The following is an 18,584-nucleotide window of genomic DNA, read 5'->3' on the forward strand; positions in this document are numbered from 1 at the left end:
TATTTCTACAAATGACTCTCTAGTTATACATGTTCCAGGAAAACAAAATTTAACAGTTTATCCTTGACAAAATTTAATATTTAACTCAATATTTATAATTGTCACACTTGGTACAAATAATAGTAACAACTATCAATCCCATTAGATTAGTAACTAGCACTTTTTCAGTTCTCTTAATGTCATATCTCCATCTAATTCTAAGACTAAAAATTTTACTGAATGGTGTGGATGTGTGTATACTGTGTATTTGACTAATATCTTCTCATTATTTAAAGGATAAATAAGCCATTAATAGAAGAAAGAAAAGCCGTCGTAGCTACCAATCCAGGAGCCACAGAGAAAGCGAGAGGTGGGCGGCTTCTCACCGTTTTCTGAAGTAGCAATCCAAAATTTCAGAATGCTTTGGGGAAAGTGGGAGTTCAACTATTAGCTAACTAGGAAGTCAAAGTGCAGAGGCTCTATCACATCTGAGTCGTTTGGTCTGAGCTCTGCTTGGCTGTTGTACTGACATAATTTTTAATAACTCCCTTAAATGATAAATACTATCTCTCCCTTTAAAGAAAAATAACATGAAGAAGAATTTGTTGAAATTGATTATCTTCTCTTTTTAAAACGAACTTTGAAAGGACTCGAGAGGAAACTATATAGACAAAAAAAATGTCTGTTTTAATATTATTTTACTGATATCAAACATAGTATGACCCCAGAATTTTTATTGTAATCCTTTTTTTGATATCAAGCATAGAATGAGCCCAGAATGAATATATACTGTTTACCTCAAACTACTCATTTTGCTCACATTATGATGTTTACATATTTAATATTTTCCAGAGAACTTTTTTTTTGAGTGTTAAGACAATTTTAATTGCTACTGGGACTCCAAAGCTGCTTTTATAGCTTGAATTAAAATGAAAACACAGTAACTGTGTCTCATTGGAAACCTCATTCTCTGGGCACCAGACACAATCACAGCAGCAGTCTGCTGTTTGATTCTGATGAAGTTTCCTGAATCCAGGAGGGCACGTCACACTGCATGTAGAGGTGGGAACCTGAGGCAGTTAAAACAAGCATTGGTAACAGACATGGGTTACACAAGCTCCTTTTTATCCTGCATTATTCATCAAATTCAGCGTCTGAGCATTTCCTATAAATCTGCAATAAAATTGAAATCCATACAATAAAAAAAAGAAAAATAACATGAATGATATTCCAGAAACTACATATTACACCTAAGTATATTCAAACAAGATACCATTTGGAGAAACTGACCTATTGTGGAAGGTTGAAAAATAACAAACTAAAGAGACACCAAACTATACTCTGTGAATTAATGCAGCAGAACATTGGAACACCTCCATGATGCATGTGTCCACAAAAGTGTCACTAGTAAGTTCGCATGAACATGTGTTCTCTGAAATAAAATGGATAGCTTTATATTCATCCAAAAGCTGGAATCCAAATGTGAATTTCTTCTTTTTTATTTATGTATGTATGCATTTATTTATTTATTTATTTATATATATATATATATATATATATATATATAGTATTCTGCCTACATGTGTGCCAGGAGGCCAGTAGAGGGCACCAGATCTCCTCATAGATGATTGTGAGCCACTATATGATTGCTAGGATTTGAACTCAGGACCGTTGGAAAAACAACCAGTGCATTTAGCCTTTGAGCCATGAATTTCTCTCCAGCCCATGAATTTCTTCTTAAACTCTAACAATTTTAAAAGAAATCTTACTGATAACAAGAAGACAACACAATTACAATTTTTTTATGTTAAACAATTTGAGTATCATTATATACTTACACTATCCAGTTCTACTATTGTTACAGATGGTGGAGGTCTCGCTATATTCACTTTTTCTACTGGCATAAAAAGGGGTGGATGTTTTACTTTGATCTCCTCAACTAAAAAATAAAATTGGAAAATATTACCAAAGAACATATCAGACAATTTGCTGTCTAGAAATAATACTACCATAAATAAAAGAACAATATTTCATGAATCTACAAAAAGATGGAAACACTGTCAATATCTTCAGCTCAAATAAAACACATTTTCTTGCAGTTATTTTTTTGCATGAAACTAAGTTAAAGCAAGTAAAAGGAGATGGTGTCTCATAATGTAGATCAGAATGATGCCTGGACAAAACCTGAAAGCATGTGTTGATCACTGCTTGGTTGTACAGTTTTAAACAATGCTGAAAGATCTAAAAGCTCAACTGACCATCACTGTCAGCATCATTTTCATTCTTAGTGCACTGTGCCTCTGCAGTAGCCCCACGCGGATGTGTGAATGTGTTTGGGAGCATGTTACAAAGTTGTTCCTGTGGAGTTCTACAAAACAACAAAGACACAATTAAAAGAGAAAAAAAAAACACATTGATTGAACTTTCACAGAGAAGACATTTACTTGTCAAGTGAGTGAAAATTCAAAATTAACATGAAACTTTGAGTGTAACATTAATTCATAGAATATGATTAACAAAATTTCATTGTGATGAAAGTTTCTAACTCAATTTCACGCCACCCAAGGAGTTTTTCAGTTGCATACTGTGTTTTGTTTAAGATGAAGGACAAAGTCATGATACAAGTCAGTACTCTAAAAAAAGCCACATGCTGCTGACAAGGCTAATTTACAAGTCTATGTTTTATCTCACACACTTGGCGCTATTTTGATGAGTTCTAATGCAAGATGAGGGCATTGATCTAAACCTTCAGTACACGAGTAGAGTGGAAATCGTGTCCCATTATAAGAATGTGGGATGTTCTGGCGTGAGCTCAGTGGCTGGCTCTTTGATCACCTTCCCCTAGGGAGTGCAGCCTTACCAGGCCACAGAGGAAGACAATGCAGTCAGTCCTGATGAGACCTGATAAGCTAGGGGCAGATGGAAGTGGAGGAGGTCCTCCCCTATCAGTTGACTAGGAGCAGGTCATAGGAGGAGAAGAGGGAGGGAGAGAAAGAGGGCTGGACTGGGAGGAGAGGAAAGAATGTGAGATGTTCTGTCTATGGCATCTATGACCTAATTAGCATGACTGGTGGGTGAAGACTGCTTCAAATGGAAAGCACAAAACCTTGGAATTCTCAGAGTTCGAGTTCAAGAAAGTGTAATTAACTCACAGATTTATGAGAGGCTTCATTTTTAATCAGAATAACTGCACAATCTTCATAGATCATGCAAGCTCACATGGTTGCCAGGCAAAAGACCCTGTCTTATGGATACTGTCAGTAGCAACATAAACCTTAAAATTTGCCCATTTTTATCCTAACTACTTTTGGTACATTCAGTACTAGTAGGCAGTAGATTATGTAATCTCTACTAGGATGCTATGGGGAATGGAGGAGTTGAGAACCTGCTAGTTCTCAGTCACATTGGCAGAGAACATGGCAAGAGCACCCTTCCGCCTCTGTTCTGAGTACCCTTCCTCCTCACGCAGTTCCTAGCTGTGTTTTCACTTTACCATGCCTCTTTTCCTGCTGGTAAACACAGCGGGTGCATTTCTAGTATGGTGTGCAAATCACGTAAGTACAAAATATTCTGTGTTACTGAGCTTTACATCTTAAGATATTTTTATGGGAGATTAATTACTTCCACTGAGAATTTAACTAAGTGAGATATAAGACTATTATATAATATAAAAGATTAAAGGGAAACTGGCATTTGGTCACCAGAAACTGCTTCCTACTTCAGTATTAGTTTATTGTGCTAATAACTCCCTTTGTATGACCTGAGTACAAATAAGCTGTTATCCAAGTACTTTACGAAACAAACCAACTTTCGTAGTTGGTTCATTTTCATCTTTGTTTTATAAGTAATGCCTTACAGAAAATTCTGATAGCAGGGTTGAAGAGCAGAGGCACTACACATTATTTCTTCTATATAAAATCCCAACCCCAGCACCTCCCACAGAACCATAGCACATAAATAAAGGTGAAAACACCTTCTGTTATAATTGTTACCTCTTCATCTTCTTTAAAATTTAGGGAGTTTTTATTAAAATATATTTGCTCAATATCTCTCCTCTCTTTCTCACTCTGTATGTGTGTGTTGTATAAACAGGTATATGCATTTGTACGCTCATGTGTATGCAGGTGGGTGTGTGAAGGCTGATCATTCTTTGAGGTCATTTTTCAACTGCCCTCCATTTTATTGTACACAATCTTCACTGGTCTTAACCTCATCCCCACTGGACCTTGCCCCCTTCTTGACCTTGCCCAATATAGGCTAGCTTGTGCACAATGAATCTTAAAGTTCTGCTTGTCTCTTCCTCCCCGACACTAAGATTACTAATGTTTGCTACCTGCACAACATTTTTTATGTGGATCCTGGGGATTAAATCAGTTTCTCATGTTTGAAGCAAAGACACTACACAGACTGGTTTTTTGATTCCTCATAGACATTGATATAAAACCATTGACTTACTGACATGAATCCACTTAAATATAAAATATATCCAAGAGCTTATGGTGAGAGCGCCTAGCCCAGAAAAGTACCCACTGTTATTATTTTCCTAAGTGTACACAGTACTTAGGTGCTTTCTAAACACAGATCTCTCTACCCAAAAACTAATGCAGCCCTCAGTCCTCATCAGAAAAGCATCTTTGTACAGTGAACAAAACCTAAAACAAAGACTCAAAAATGATAAAGGTGGAGAGAATAAGTGCCTGCTTGGTGCTCATCCATAAATGAGATATCTGCATGTTCCTTCTTTCTGGGGCTAAGGGGACAACATGAAAGCCAAGGGAAGAAGTAATGTGTTCTGAGTATGACAGGACTGTTACACACACACGTAGCAGCTGTGGTTGCTTACACAGGCTGGCATAAGTCCCAGCTGAGAAAGGGAGTGGGGTGGGAAAGGGGCACTGGAGTCCCACTCCAGCTGAGGAACGGTGAGGAGAGTCGGTTTGCTTAAAGGGTGTGGTCCCTGCTGGTTGATCATTCTCCAGCAGATGGCCCCAAACCCACACTTACTGGTTCAAAACTAATTAAAAGAAAAAGAAGAGAAATAACACTTTTTCTTTAATAATTCCAATTTTTAAATGCAAAAAAGTCTAAAAAAATCATCAATGGAAGAGCAAAGTAGAATTATGAGTCAGCTTAGAAAGTAGTTAGAGACAGAGTACTACCCACATGAAATGTTATGTTCTAGAACGTCCCAAAGATGAAATGGTTAGATATAACCTAGAACCCCTGCTTGTACATAGCCCATGGCAGCTCAGTATCCAAGTGGGTTCCCTAGTAAGGGGAACAGGGACTGTCTCTGACATGAACTCAATGGCAGGTTCCTTGACCTCCCCACATCCCATGGGAGGAACAACCTAGCTAGGCCACAGAGGAGGACATTGCAGCCAGTCCTGGTGAGACCTGATAAGATAGAGTCAGATGAAAGGGGACGAGGTCCTCCCCTATCAGTGGACTTAGAGAGGGGCAGGGAAGAGAGGGAGGGAGAGAGGGTAGGATTAGGAGGGAATGAGGGAAGGGGCTATAGCTGGGATACAAACTGAATAAACCGTAATTTATATAAAAAATAAAAATAATTAAAAAAAGAAAAAAAATGATGAAATGGGATTCCTCAAAAATAGATTTTTTTGACTTGGCTCTTTTTCTAATTTATTAATCTTTTTACTTAATTGCAGTTGTATTAATTATAAGTAATTATAGCTGTATTTTCTTTCTCTGTGGCTTGGTAAAGGTTGCCCCTCCCCCCAACCCCGCCTCAGGGGGAGGTGGTCAAAGAGCCAGTCACTGAGTTCATGTCACAGACAATCCCTGTTCCCATTACTAGGGAACACAGTAGATTTTTTTCTATGATGAAACACAGGCCTTGCAATCACTCTTCAAACTTCAGGCTAGAGAGTTTCTCTAGCATTTTTTTATTTTAATTTTTTTATTATTAGTTACATTTTATTAACTGTGTATCCCAGCTGTATCCCACTCCTACATTCCCTCCCAATCCCACCCCTGTCCCTCATCTCCTCCCTGCCCCTTTCCAAGTTCATGGATTGGGGAGGACCTCCTCCCCTTTCATTTGATCCTGTTTTATCAGGAATCTTCAGGACGGGGTGCAATGTCCTCCTCTGTGGCCTAGCAGGACTGCTCCTCCCTTGGGGTATGGGGAGGTCAAAGAAATGCCATTGAGTTCCTGTCAGAAATAATCCCTGCTCCCCTTACTATGGGAAACCAATTGGTTACTGAGCTACCATGGGCTACATCTGAGCAGAGGTTCTAGGTTATATCCATACATGGTCCTTGGTGGAATATCAGTCTCAGAAAAGACCCCTGTGTCCAGATATATTTGGTCCTTGTGGAGCTCCTATCCTTTCTACGTCATACTAACTCCCCCTTCTTTCATATGATTCCCTACACTCTGCCGAAGGTTTGGTTATGAGTCATAGTATCTGCTTTGAAACACTGCTAGGTAGAGTCTTTCAGATGCCTTCTGCGGTAGACTCCCGTCATACGTCCAATGCACATCCCATTTGTCTTTCTAAGTGAGGATTGATCATCTTACCCCATGTCCACTTTCTTGTTTATCTTCTTTAGGTCTATAGACTTCATTATATTTATCATATCTCATAGGTCTATGTAAGTGAGTATATAAATGTGACTCAAAGACCACCATCATAACACCCCCACCACTTAGGAGGCATTGGAACTACAGAAACACTGTACTTAGAGTGAGATCTACTTTATAAAGATTATTGTTTTCCCCTGTCCTCTAGAAAGTTGCCAAGAACAATGACGTGCAGCCGTCTCTGCTCTGTAACAAATTGCATTTATACCATCCCAAGTCACAAACTCTATAGGCCCATATGTTGTTAAAATCACCAATGATGAAAACACATCCTTGTTCATAGTGTTAGTTTCATATTGTAAGTTTGTTTTAAAGCAAATTAGAAAACCATGAATCTGACCATAGGTTTTTGAAAATTTAAACTGATTATAATTAATAAAAGTATAAAATGAAAGATCTAACTAATTTTAAACTAATTTAATTTAAAAATGTTTTAATTTAATAGATTTGTAAAATAAAGGCACAAATATCTATGCTAAAACATAGCAAAGTCATTTTAAAGGAAATCTTTATTTCATCCTTCTGTTACTATTCTTGAATTCTATACTATATTTGCACCTTTTTCATGCTCTTGTTATTATTAATTTCTATACTTTATTTGCGCCTTTCCCCAGAGTCACATTTTTTTTTTGTTTCTTAAGGTTAAAATATACCATATACATTCATTTGTATATAAATATAACTGTTGTTAATATGGCCAAAGTGTCACTGTAATTTTAAATTGTTTTAAAATAAGTCATGCAGATAAAGTACATTTACAAAGTTGCTTCAGAAAGCCATGTTTCACTTACAGGGAACACAGACAACTTCTATTTCCTAGCAAAGAGTAATACTAAAATTGTATTGATTACCTCCTGTGTTTCTTAAGCCATAATTTTTCCATGTATGACAGACTGTCTTCTGAAAATTCGATATTAATTGGTTCTGTCCAAATTTTCAAATTAGTTTGTACTTCACATTCTTCCACTGAGTCTATAAAAACAAACACTGCACATAATTAATATAGCCATGTCTATGAATTATCATCTCTTTTCTTCAGATATAGAGTCAATTGTTTATGGACTGTAATTCTTTGGTATTTATCTGTATAAATGTAATTATTATTAGGTTATGATATGATACTAATATATCAAGACTAAGATGTAAGTAATGCTAAAGTGTTTTTAAAGCATTGGTTTAATAAATGGTTCTGTGGATAATTTCTTCAAAATCTCTTGAAATCAAAGAATCCTATGAGTCAAAAGTTTTCCAAATGTGACATTCTTCTAAGTGAAAAGAGGTAAATACGAACAGAGTTGCTGTATCTTCAACACACTCAGCACACACAAAGGTGTATATTACAGCCATTTCTAATAATATTTCCATGTTATGGGGAATAGAAAATAAATAATTTTAATAAATTAATTCTATCTTATTCAGAATAAACAAAACATCAATCCCAAAGTACTTTTGCCTTTGCAGTCATTCACTCCCAAATGCTGTTTATTTCTGAAATAGCGCAAACTACAAAACTACTCCAGGGATAGAGCTCCAGGACTGGTAGCTCTTCCAACCTCTAGAGATGGCTCCTCTCTCTAGGTTGCAACACCTCAGAGTAAAATACTGCAAAAAATAATAAATAAAAGGAAGTAGTAAAGATTAAAATCAAACATTCTAACACGATGCTGGTCCTAATATCATAGTGCAGACTGTAGTGATTAGCATCCTACACAGCTGATAAACTAAAATAACGGAGTTTCTCAGCCCCCATTTTTCCAATAGTATTGTGGAAAAGATACAGAAGGAATTTGGAGAGTAATAACTAGAATCTCTTAAATAGCAGAAGAAAAGGGATTAGGAATGTATATTGTGAACATGAAGATGTGATGGGAGGGGAAGAAGGTGTGTTTAACACGCTGAAGTTCAGAGAATTAGTGCAAAAAGACAGGGCAGGGGGAGGAAGGGGGTGCTTAGGTTGGTTCTCTTCAGAGACAAGAACTTGAGAAACGGCTCCCAAGTCTGGAAAAAAAAAAGAGGAGGAGGAGGATAAAGGAAATAGCCCATGATTTGCTTTTTTCCATTCACCAATGGCACATCCTCAGGAAATAAAGATGAGACCTAGTCTTAACATGCTTATTGGTATCTTTGGTAACTGTGCCTAATCACAAACACATAACTGCTAGGAGAAGAATATTTGGCTAAGTATACATTCAGCAGACACTTTGCTAGTTAATTGAAGGGCGTAAAGATTCAGGAGGTGTGGCTCCATGGGAAGAGGGCTGCATGAGCTGTCTCTGAGGCTTTGTTTGCTTTATTGCTTCTGGCTGAGCAGTCTTCTTTACTGAGAATGTGTATGAAACACTCCATCACTCATCCGGTTGGGGTCATAGGTGTTTTTCTTAATATACAAAACAAAATTCTTAGAGTAAATGGATGTCTGAGGAAACCCAGAAACACCCAGGAGACCAGAGAAGAGGAAACCAAAGAAGCCAATGGGAGAATCTCAGCAGGGAGGTGAGATAAAAGAACTTTAGCTCCCAGAGAAGCCTCTGGCCACCAAAAGCACCTAACATTCACAATGAAAAAAAAAGGAGTATCTTGATGGTTAAAATGAATGAAGGTAGTAGTCGGTGATCTACATAGCTAGAGAACTGGAAAATGTAAAACACATTGATCTGCCACCTGGTTATGGAACACAAAGGTGCTTAAAGTGATTAGCAATAAATACTGTACATTCTAAGGATAGTATTCACCTCCATTATTTGAACAAAAATTTAAGGGTCTGAAAAGGTAGGCGTTGATAGTGGGAACAAGAGAAAACTCTTACACACTTCATATGGAGTACAAACTGTTGAAAATACTTTTTCTGAATACTATGTTTTTATCTAATTTAGTTGAGGACATACATTCATGACAAACCAGCTGTTCAACTCTCAAGTATTGGTGGAAATGTGTTCAGGGCATATTTCAAGACCTGTACAAGAAAACGCATAGTAGTATTGCTTGACATTGTCAAAACGGGAAACACCCTAAAGAATAATCCACATGTATATTGAGAAATAGTGGCATAGTCCCATGAGATCAGTAAAAATTAAAAGCAGGTGAATTAAAGCCATGCACATTCTCATGTATAACTTCCAGACAAATACTATTGCATCAAGGAGACATAAAATAATATAAACATCATAATTCCATATATATATGTATATATATTGAATAAATTTGAAGTACTTAGAAAAAATGACAATATATTTTGAATAAGCATCATGGAAATGAAGGGAATAAAAGTGTAGAACAGGTTATGAGATGCTAGAACAAATGAAGTCATGAGGAATGGCAGAATCATCGTGCTTATTGGTGTCTCCTCCAAGAGCTGTAAAGTTTACAATACTCTTTTATATATGTTAAATGCAGTATATGAAACATTTACAAATATTTACAAATGCATATAACATTAACAATAAAATGTATCATTTTCCTGAGCCAATAAAAGTTAAATATGTCAGGAGTAGCCCTTACTTTAACTATTTCTACAAAGAATGAAGGGGAAAGGATAGAAACAATCACTCAACACAAAACACTGTTACTTTTTTCAAATGTCCATTGTTCATTAGATCATCATTAGCATCTTTCCCCAAGGACCCATAATTGCACTTTACTCTTTGCTGTAACATCACAGTTCTTTTCTTTTCAAACTTCTTAGATAAACATACATTCTTCTTCAATATGGGCAAAGCTATATAAGCCCTTTCTTCCCTCAGACCAGTTTCTCTATGAAAATAATATTATACATAATATGTCTGCCACAGGCCACAATTTATCTGTGACCTCCAGTTCCAATCAGTCTTATCTTGGTGATGTTGCAATATCAGAATAACTTCTATAACTTTACTGTAACAAGGACAGAGAAGCTACCCTTCTTGACACTTTAGAGATGACAGGGTCCAAACTACCACAGAGTAATTGTTCCTCCTATTGTAGTGGAAGCCCAACAGGACTTTTATAGACGATCACAGCAGTCTGAAGGCAAAATATCCAAACTTCATGAGATACTGTCTTCTAACTAGGACCATGTTAAACCTTATGTGAATTACTGTTAAAAAAAAACTATTAAGATAAAAATTTATAGAAAACAGGGCACATAAATAAGGCTTACATAGAACATATGATGTTAGCCAGTCCGGATGAGACTCGATAAGTGAAGGTCAGAGGGAAGAGAAAGAGGACCTCCCCTATCAGTGGACTTAGTGAGGGGCATGGGGGGAGATGAGGGAGGATGGGATTGGAAGAGAATGAGGAAGGGGGCTACAGCTGGGATACAAAGTGAATAAGATGTGGTTAATGTAAAAAAAATAAAAATTTAATTAAAAATAGAACACATGCTGTTGACAGAGTAAGCAAATCTGTATCTGAAATACATATTTTCACATGAAAACAAATCATTGCAGTTCCGTTATAAAGAAAAATGATCAAAATGCCCATTCTCATTATGTGACAGTTGTTCTCTGCTCACCAAATTCTCCTAATGACATCCATCTAATTGCCAATCACTGAGTGGAGGGTAGATTCAAAAAATGCAAAATGTTACAGACTATACAATACTACACAGCTTGAAAGATAATCTGATTCTGGAATTAGACAGTGAAGGAACATCCTAGCCCTGCCACATAAATTATAGCACCATTTCCGATTGTATCTAGTGACAGAAATAGAAAAAACAATGTAATTACTGTGTCAAGGACTTGCACTTGTAGGCTAAATCTGACCTATTGCTTTCTGATGACTGGATTTCTGTGTTCATAAATATAAGGTTTTACTGCAACACAGTACAACTCCTTCATTCATGTGTTGTCTGTGACCTTTTTCAACCTCTATAAGGTTTCCTAGCTGAACGTGCTTATAGCAAATGTTTATCAAGTTCTGTAGTAGGTCCTGAGCTTCTATTCAATTGCAAATAGAGTGGTACATTTTCCAGTAAAGATATAGAGTCTGAAAAGCAACTGTGGTTAGTTTGATAAACTTTATGATGGTCGAATTATCCTCTAAACATTGGCTTTTTCACTGAGTAGTCATTGATGGCAGCATTGTCCATAGGTCCCCAAAATATAGTGCTTTCAGGCCTTTCACTTTAGCACACAAAAGCTACCAACTTTTATAGGACCTCCAAGGCTTGCAATGTAGGATTCTTCCAATATTTACATCTAAAGAAATAAGTATATGTTGGAGCCATATTTCCAATGCACCCAATATGAGGAAGAATTAAAATAAGGCTTCATTCTTCACTTTATGTGCAATAAACCATTATAAACTAAAAGTTAGAAATTAAGAATGTTTCTGAAGTTCTGAGCATTGTCTTTTCTCCATGGCTAAATCCTGGTTAAATTCTGCTCCTATAGAGGCTTTCTTAGGACCACTATCCCTATGATGAAACACTATGACCCAAAAAGGCAGTTGGAGAGGAAAGGGTGTGTTTCACTTACACATTGCTGTTCATCATTGGAGGAAGTCAGGGCAAGAACAGAGCAGGAACCTGGAAGCAGAAGCTGATGAAGAGGCCATGAAGGAATGCTGCTTAGTGGTTTGATCCTGCTGGCTTTCTCGGCCTTATAAAACCAGCTTAGAGGTGAACCAATTCACAAAGGTCTGGGTCTCCCTACATCAATTGTTAATTAAGAAAATGCCCTATAGATTTCTTTTAAATGAAAGAAAAATATTGCCAACACCAATCTATTCTTCCTATGAGATTCATCGTGGTCATATTCAACCTGCAAATTATAGTTTATGGTTTTCATGCAAACATTTGTTCCCCCATCCTCTCAGTTTCTGGTGCTATTTTGGAGGCCATGCAGTCTTAAAGGTTGAGGCGTCACAGATGGAAGTAAATTTCCTGGAGGCATACTGTGAGGCTTATAGTGGCATCTTATTCCCTGTCTTGTGTCTCATGTCTGTTCTACAGTAACTTAAGAAATGAAGAGTCCAGCCATCTGCTCCTGCTGCCTTGGAACCACCTGCTGCTGTATTTTCCCTACCTTGATGGACTGTATCATCTCCAACTGTGAGCCAAAATAAATAGTTTCTTCTTTAGGTTGCTTTCTCTGAGATTTGTAACACGGAAAAGAAACGTTACTTATCTAAAATGCATATAAAGTATCCTTTGCTTACCTGCCCTCAGACTTCCCACCTGATATCTTGTAGATCTAAAATAGAATAGTTTTCTAACCACTGTTGCCTTGCAGGAAAAGCAAAGCCAAAATGTCAATGCTCTATTCCTGTGATGTTCTGAGTTTACATAGAAAACCAAGGTAAATATTCCCCCATTATCAATTCATGCTTTATAAATATTAAACAGCTCACCACTGACCGCCTAGTGTGTACACAAAGCTCCCTTGAGATGTAGCAAATTGTTCTTTATTATTTTTAAGCATTGTGTTTGTATTGCAAGAAATGGAAAGAAATAAAGACGCATTTATGTTATTATGTGAATATTTGAACAATGTACATACTTGGATTTTTTTCATGTCCTTTCTGTTGCATGTTTTCCTCCTGATTTCCAGCTCTCCACTGAGTTAAGGCTTCTTGGAATAACTGGGCAGACGCTTCTTCATCAAAAGGCATTTCACACAAGGGCTTGAAACCTTCTCCTCCTTCGGCTGCTGTAGTTTCAACCTAACCAGTTTAAAAAAAAATGTAGTAAAGAGCATTTATTAAACTTCCTGTATCTTATAAGAAAAGCATGAAAGGAAGATACATTTAACTTAGAAAAGTATATTCTTATATCTCTTTTCAATGCCTTATTGTTTTCTTTAAAACTCTATTGGCAGTTATAAATGGTCTGCTCAGAAGTTAACTATGTTCGGGCCTATAAATCTGATGACGTTCTCCATTTTATCTCTGCTCCTTCCCTTCTACAGATGTTCTGGTTGTGTACACATTATCCACCCTTTCTTCGTCCCCAATCCTGTATTCCAGCAGTTGTGTGTTACGTAATAACATCTTATTCTCTATCTAGCCAAGACTGGTCTCAAACTTGAGATCTCTCTCCTTTGGCCTCCTGAATTATGGGATTATAAGCATGCAATCATACCGATAACAAGTATAAATGTGTATGTGTGATTTTTTTATGCTAACTACATTTTTTTTATTTTCTTTTTTTTACACTTTATTCATTCTGCATCCCCCCATAAGCCCCTCCCTCCTCCCCTCCCAATCCCACCCTCCCTCCTCCCTCTGCTTGCATGCCACTCCCCAAGTCCACTAATAGGGGAGGTTCTCCTCTCCTTTCTGATCTTAGTCTGTCAGTTCACATCAAAAGTGGCTGCATTGTCCTCTACTATGGCCTGGTAAGGCTGCTCCCCCCCAGAGGGAGGTGATCAAAGAGCAGGCCAATCAGATTATGTCAGAGGCAGTCCCTCTTCACATTACTATGTAACCCAATTGGACTCTGAACTGCCCTGGGCTACATCTGTGCAGGGGTTCTGGGTTATCTCCATGAATAGTCCTTGGTTGGAGTATGAGTCTCTGGGAAGTTCCCTGTGTTCAAATTTTCCTATTCGTTTGTAACATAAGTCTTATGCCATCAGTGTATCCAAAACCCTTTGACTCTGCACAGTTCTATCAGCATCTACAAAGATCTTGAAGAACTTCCTTGTCCTATACTGTCACTTCCTCTTCTCTCTATCATTCATCCAATTCAGTGAGCCTCACAATCTTGGATAACTGAGAATTACTAGGAACATTTCCTCTTCAGGGTCATGTACTAGTTTTCATGGCTTTTAACAACCATCTTCCTCGTGCCCTTCAATTTCCCCAGTATCACCTTCCTACAAAGTTCTCCACTGGGAATACTGAAGATTCCTAACTCCTCTGATTTGTTTCTGGTTTATTTGTTTTTTCTACTACATATTATTTATGTGTCAGTTTATTCTACAGATCCCATTAGAATAAATATGGTATAAATGTTCTTTTTATCTTTTCATTAAGTACCAAATCTAGTACATGGTTAGAAAATAGTAGGTTTCCCTAACAAGCAAGTAAAATGATCAAGTTCATCAAAGTGCAGCAAATGATTCAACCCAAAGTGTTGGTTCTTTGCAAAAATCAATAATATTGATGAATCTTTAACAAAATTAACTAAAAATAGAGACAATATTCAAATTATTAAAATTAGTGATGAAAAAGGAGACATAACAGTAGACAATGAAGAGCTCTAGAAATAAGGACATGCTTTAAAAACTTGTTCTTCACCTAATTAGAAATTCTAAAAGAAATAGATAATTTCCTTGATACATATGGTATTACAAAGTCAAATCAAAACCAAATAAGTGAATTAAACAACTAATAACCCCTGGTGAAATAGAAGCAATAATTAAAAGTTTCCCAACCATAAGAATCCCAGAGCCAAATAAATTTAGCAGATAATTGTCAGACTTTCAAAGAATTAACACTAGTATTCCTCAGATTATTTCACAATAAAAAAGACAGGGAAAATTGCATAATTCTTTTTATCAGGACATGATTACTCTAATACCTAATATTCTAATACCATGTAAAAAACCCAACAAAGAAAAAGAATTGCACACCAATTTCCATTATGAACATGTATGCAAAAATTTCCAATAAAATACTTGCAAACAGAATGCAAAAACACATCAAAACATGGTTGTACTACAGAGCAATAGTGATAAAAACTGCATGGTATTGACGTAAAAACAGAAAGGAGGATCAATGGAACCACATAGAAGACCCAGAAATAAACCCACACACCTATGAATACTCGATTTTTGACAAAGAAGCCAAAACCATTCAATGGAAAAAACACAGCATCTTCAACAAATGGTGCTGGTCCAACTGGATATCCACATGCAAAAAAATGAAAATAGATCTATATTTATCACCCTGCACAAAATTAAAGTCCAAGTGGATCGAAGACCTCAGCATAAAACCAGATACTCTAAATCTCTTAGAAGAAAAAATGGGGAACAGCCTAGAACTCATTGGCACAGGAGACAACTTCCTGAACAGAACACCAACAGCACAGGCTCTAAAAGCAACAATCAATAAATGGTACCTCATGGAACTGAAAAGCTTCTGTAAAGCAAATGACACTGTCATCAAAACAAAATGACTGCCTACAGATTGGGAAAGAATTTTCACTAACCCTTTATCTGACAGAGGACTAATATCCAGTATATACAAAGAACTAAAGAAGCTGAAAAGCAGCAAACCAAGTAATCCAACTAAAAAATGGGGAACAGAGCTAAACAGAGAATTCTCGACAGAGGAATATCGAATGGCAGAGAAACACTTAAAGAAATGCTCAACCTCATTAGCCATCAGGGAAATGCAAATCAAAACAAACGACCCTGAGATATCACCTTACACCCATCAAAATGGCCAAGATCAAAAACTCAAGTAACAACACATGCTGGAGAGGTTGTGGAGAAAGGGGAACCCTCCTCCACTGCTGGTGGGAATGTAAACTGGTACAACCATTCTGGAAATCTATCTGGCACTTTCTAAGACAACAAGGAATAGTGCTTCCTCAAGACCCAGCTATACCACTGCTAGGTATATACCCAAAGTTTGCTCAAGTACACAAAAGGGATACTTGCTCAACCATGTTTATAGCAGCTTTATTTGTAATAGCCAGAACCTGTAAACAACCCAGATGTCCATCAACAGAGGAATGGGTACGGAAATTGTGGTATTTTTACACAATGGAATACTACTCAGCAATCAAAAAGGAGGAAATCATGAAATTTGCAGGCAAATGGTGGGATCTAGAAAAGATCATTCTGAGTGAAATATCCCAGAAGGAGAAAGACAAACATGGTATATACGCACTTATATAGACCTATAAGATATGATAAACATAATGAAATCTATACACCTAAAAAAGATAATCAATTGAGCGGACATGGGGTAAGATGATCAATCCTTGTTTAGAAAGACAGATGGGATGTACATTGAACATATGACAGGAGTCTACTGAGCGCATCTGAAAGACTCTACCTAGCAGTGTTGTCAAAGCAAAGACTCAAGACCAAACCTTTGGCAGAGTACAGGGAATCATAAGAAAGAAGGGGAGTTAGTCTGATGGGGAAGGGATAGGAGCTCCACAAGGACCAAATATATCTGGGCACAGGGTCTTTTCTGAGACTGACATTCAACCAAGGACCATGTATGGATATAACCTAGAAACTCCGCTCAGATGTAGCCTGTGGTAGCTCAGTAACCAATTGGTTTCCCAAAATGAGGGGAACAAGGACTATTTCTAACAGGAACTCAATGACTGGCTCTTTGGCCTCCCCACCCCCCAAGGGAGGAGCAGTCCTGTTAGGCCACAGAGGAGGGCTTTGCAGCCAGTCCTGAAGCTACCTGATAAAACAGGATCAGATGATTGGGGAGGAGGTCCCCCCTATCAGGGGACTTGGAAAGGGGCACGGAGGAGATGAGGGAGGGAGGGAGGGACTGGGAGGGAATGAGGGATCGGGACACGGCTGGGATACAGAGTTAATAAAATGTAACTGATAAGAAAAAATAAAGAAAAAAACAAAAACAAACAAACAAAAAGAAACATGACGATGATAAAGCATGTTTCATTCCAGATTTGCAGGGATGGTTCAACATATGTAAATTAATAAATGTATTCACTGTATTAACAGACTAAAAAAAAAACCTGATCATCTCATTTCATAGAAAGTGTGACAAAATCCAACACCCTTTGCTGACAATAAGCCTGGAGAGATGAGAAATACAAGGGACCTAGCAACATAATAAAGGCAATTTACAACACACCAAAACCAATATCAACTTAAATAATGAAAACGCTGAAGCATTTCCACTAAAATCAGGACAATAAAGGTTGTCCAACTCTCTGCATACCTATTCAATATAGTACTTGAAGTATTCTGGAACTCATTTTGTAGAACAGACTGCCCTCAAACTCAAAGATTACCTACCTCTGCCTCCCATGTTTGGAATTAAAATAATAACCCAATTAAAAATACAAGGTTCTAATACTAATAAAGTTCTACTCAAGACAGCGCTCTCAAAAGATGAAAAACACAAATGACTGAGAAAAACTTAAAATAAGTATTCAGCATCTTTATGCATAGGGGAAATGAAAATCCAAACTACATTCAGATTTCCTCTTATAAAAATCACGATGGTTAACATCAATAAAAGGAATGAGACAGCGCATGCTGGTGAGGATATAGGAAAGGGAAAACATGCATCTATTGCTGGTGAGAATAAAAACTTATACAACCACAGTGGAAATCAGGGTGGCATTTCCTCAATTATCTGGGAATCAATCTACCTCAAGATCCAGCTATAGCATTCTTGAGCACATACCCAAAATATGCTTTGTCCTACAACAGAAACTCTTGTTCAAACATTCTTTGCTGCTTTACATATCACAGTCAGAAATTGGAAACAGTCTAGACATCCATCTATAGATGAATGAATAATGAAAAATGCTACATTAATATTAACACAATGGAAAATTCCTCAGCTGTTAAAAAAAATGGAATCATGAAATTTGTAGGCAAATGGATGGAACTAGAAAAAAAAGTTATCCTGAGTTAGATAACTCAAACCCGCAGACATATATGGTGAATAGTCTCTTACACATAGATGGTGGATAATATCTTTCAATAAGCATGCTACTATCTGTTTAACCACAGAGGTTGGATATTGAGTACAGGACTAGTTGACCAGGAAAGAAATTTTAAGCTTTGGGAAAACAGAATACAGTTTTGAGAAATGGAGAGGAACTGAAAAATGGAGGATTAAATGGAGGGAATAAGGGAGGAGTCATATGGAAAGTTACTAGAGTAGAAGCTTCTTAAAATACACGTACACATCAATGCAATCTAAATAAAATCACCAACTAACAGGGAAGACAAAACTCCAACTGGCTCTCTCTTGCCACGAAGCAAAATCTGCCAGGAATGGGTTAACATCTAATTGAGTTGTTTGCCAAAAGGGTCTCATGGAAACTCCCAAACAATACAAG

General features: G+C 37.1%; 1 protein-coding gene across 1 annotated transcript in view; it reads right to left on the reverse strand.

Moving 5' to 3' along the window:
• The window catches only part of Zbbx (zinc finger B-box domain containing), a 110,438-nt gene that overhangs the window by 42,558 nt on the left and 49,296 nt on the right, over nucleotides 1-18,584 (reverse strand). Inside the window, exons 9-12 of the mRNA XM_060378442.1 lie at nucleotides 13,069-13,231; nucleotides 7,438-7,558; nucleotides 2,238-2,347; nucleotides 1,818-1,918 (exon numbers count right to left, since the gene is read on the reverse strand). Coding sequence (XP_060234425.1) covers nucleotides 1,818-1,918; nucleotides 2,238-2,347; nucleotides 7,438-7,558; nucleotides 13,069-13,231 — 495 coding nt within the window. The remainder of the gene's footprint in view (nucleotides 1-1,817; nucleotides 1,919-2,237; nucleotides 2,348-7,437; nucleotides 7,559-13,068; nucleotides 13,232-18,584) is intronic.

Source organism: Meriones unguiculatus, chromosome 2 (genome assembly GCF_030254825.1).
Source record: "Meriones unguiculatus strain TT.TT164.6M chromosome 2, Bangor_MerUng_6.1, whole genome shotgun sequence".
NCBI lineage: Eukaryota > Metazoa > Chordata > Mammalia > Rodentia > Muridae > Meriones > Meriones unguiculatus.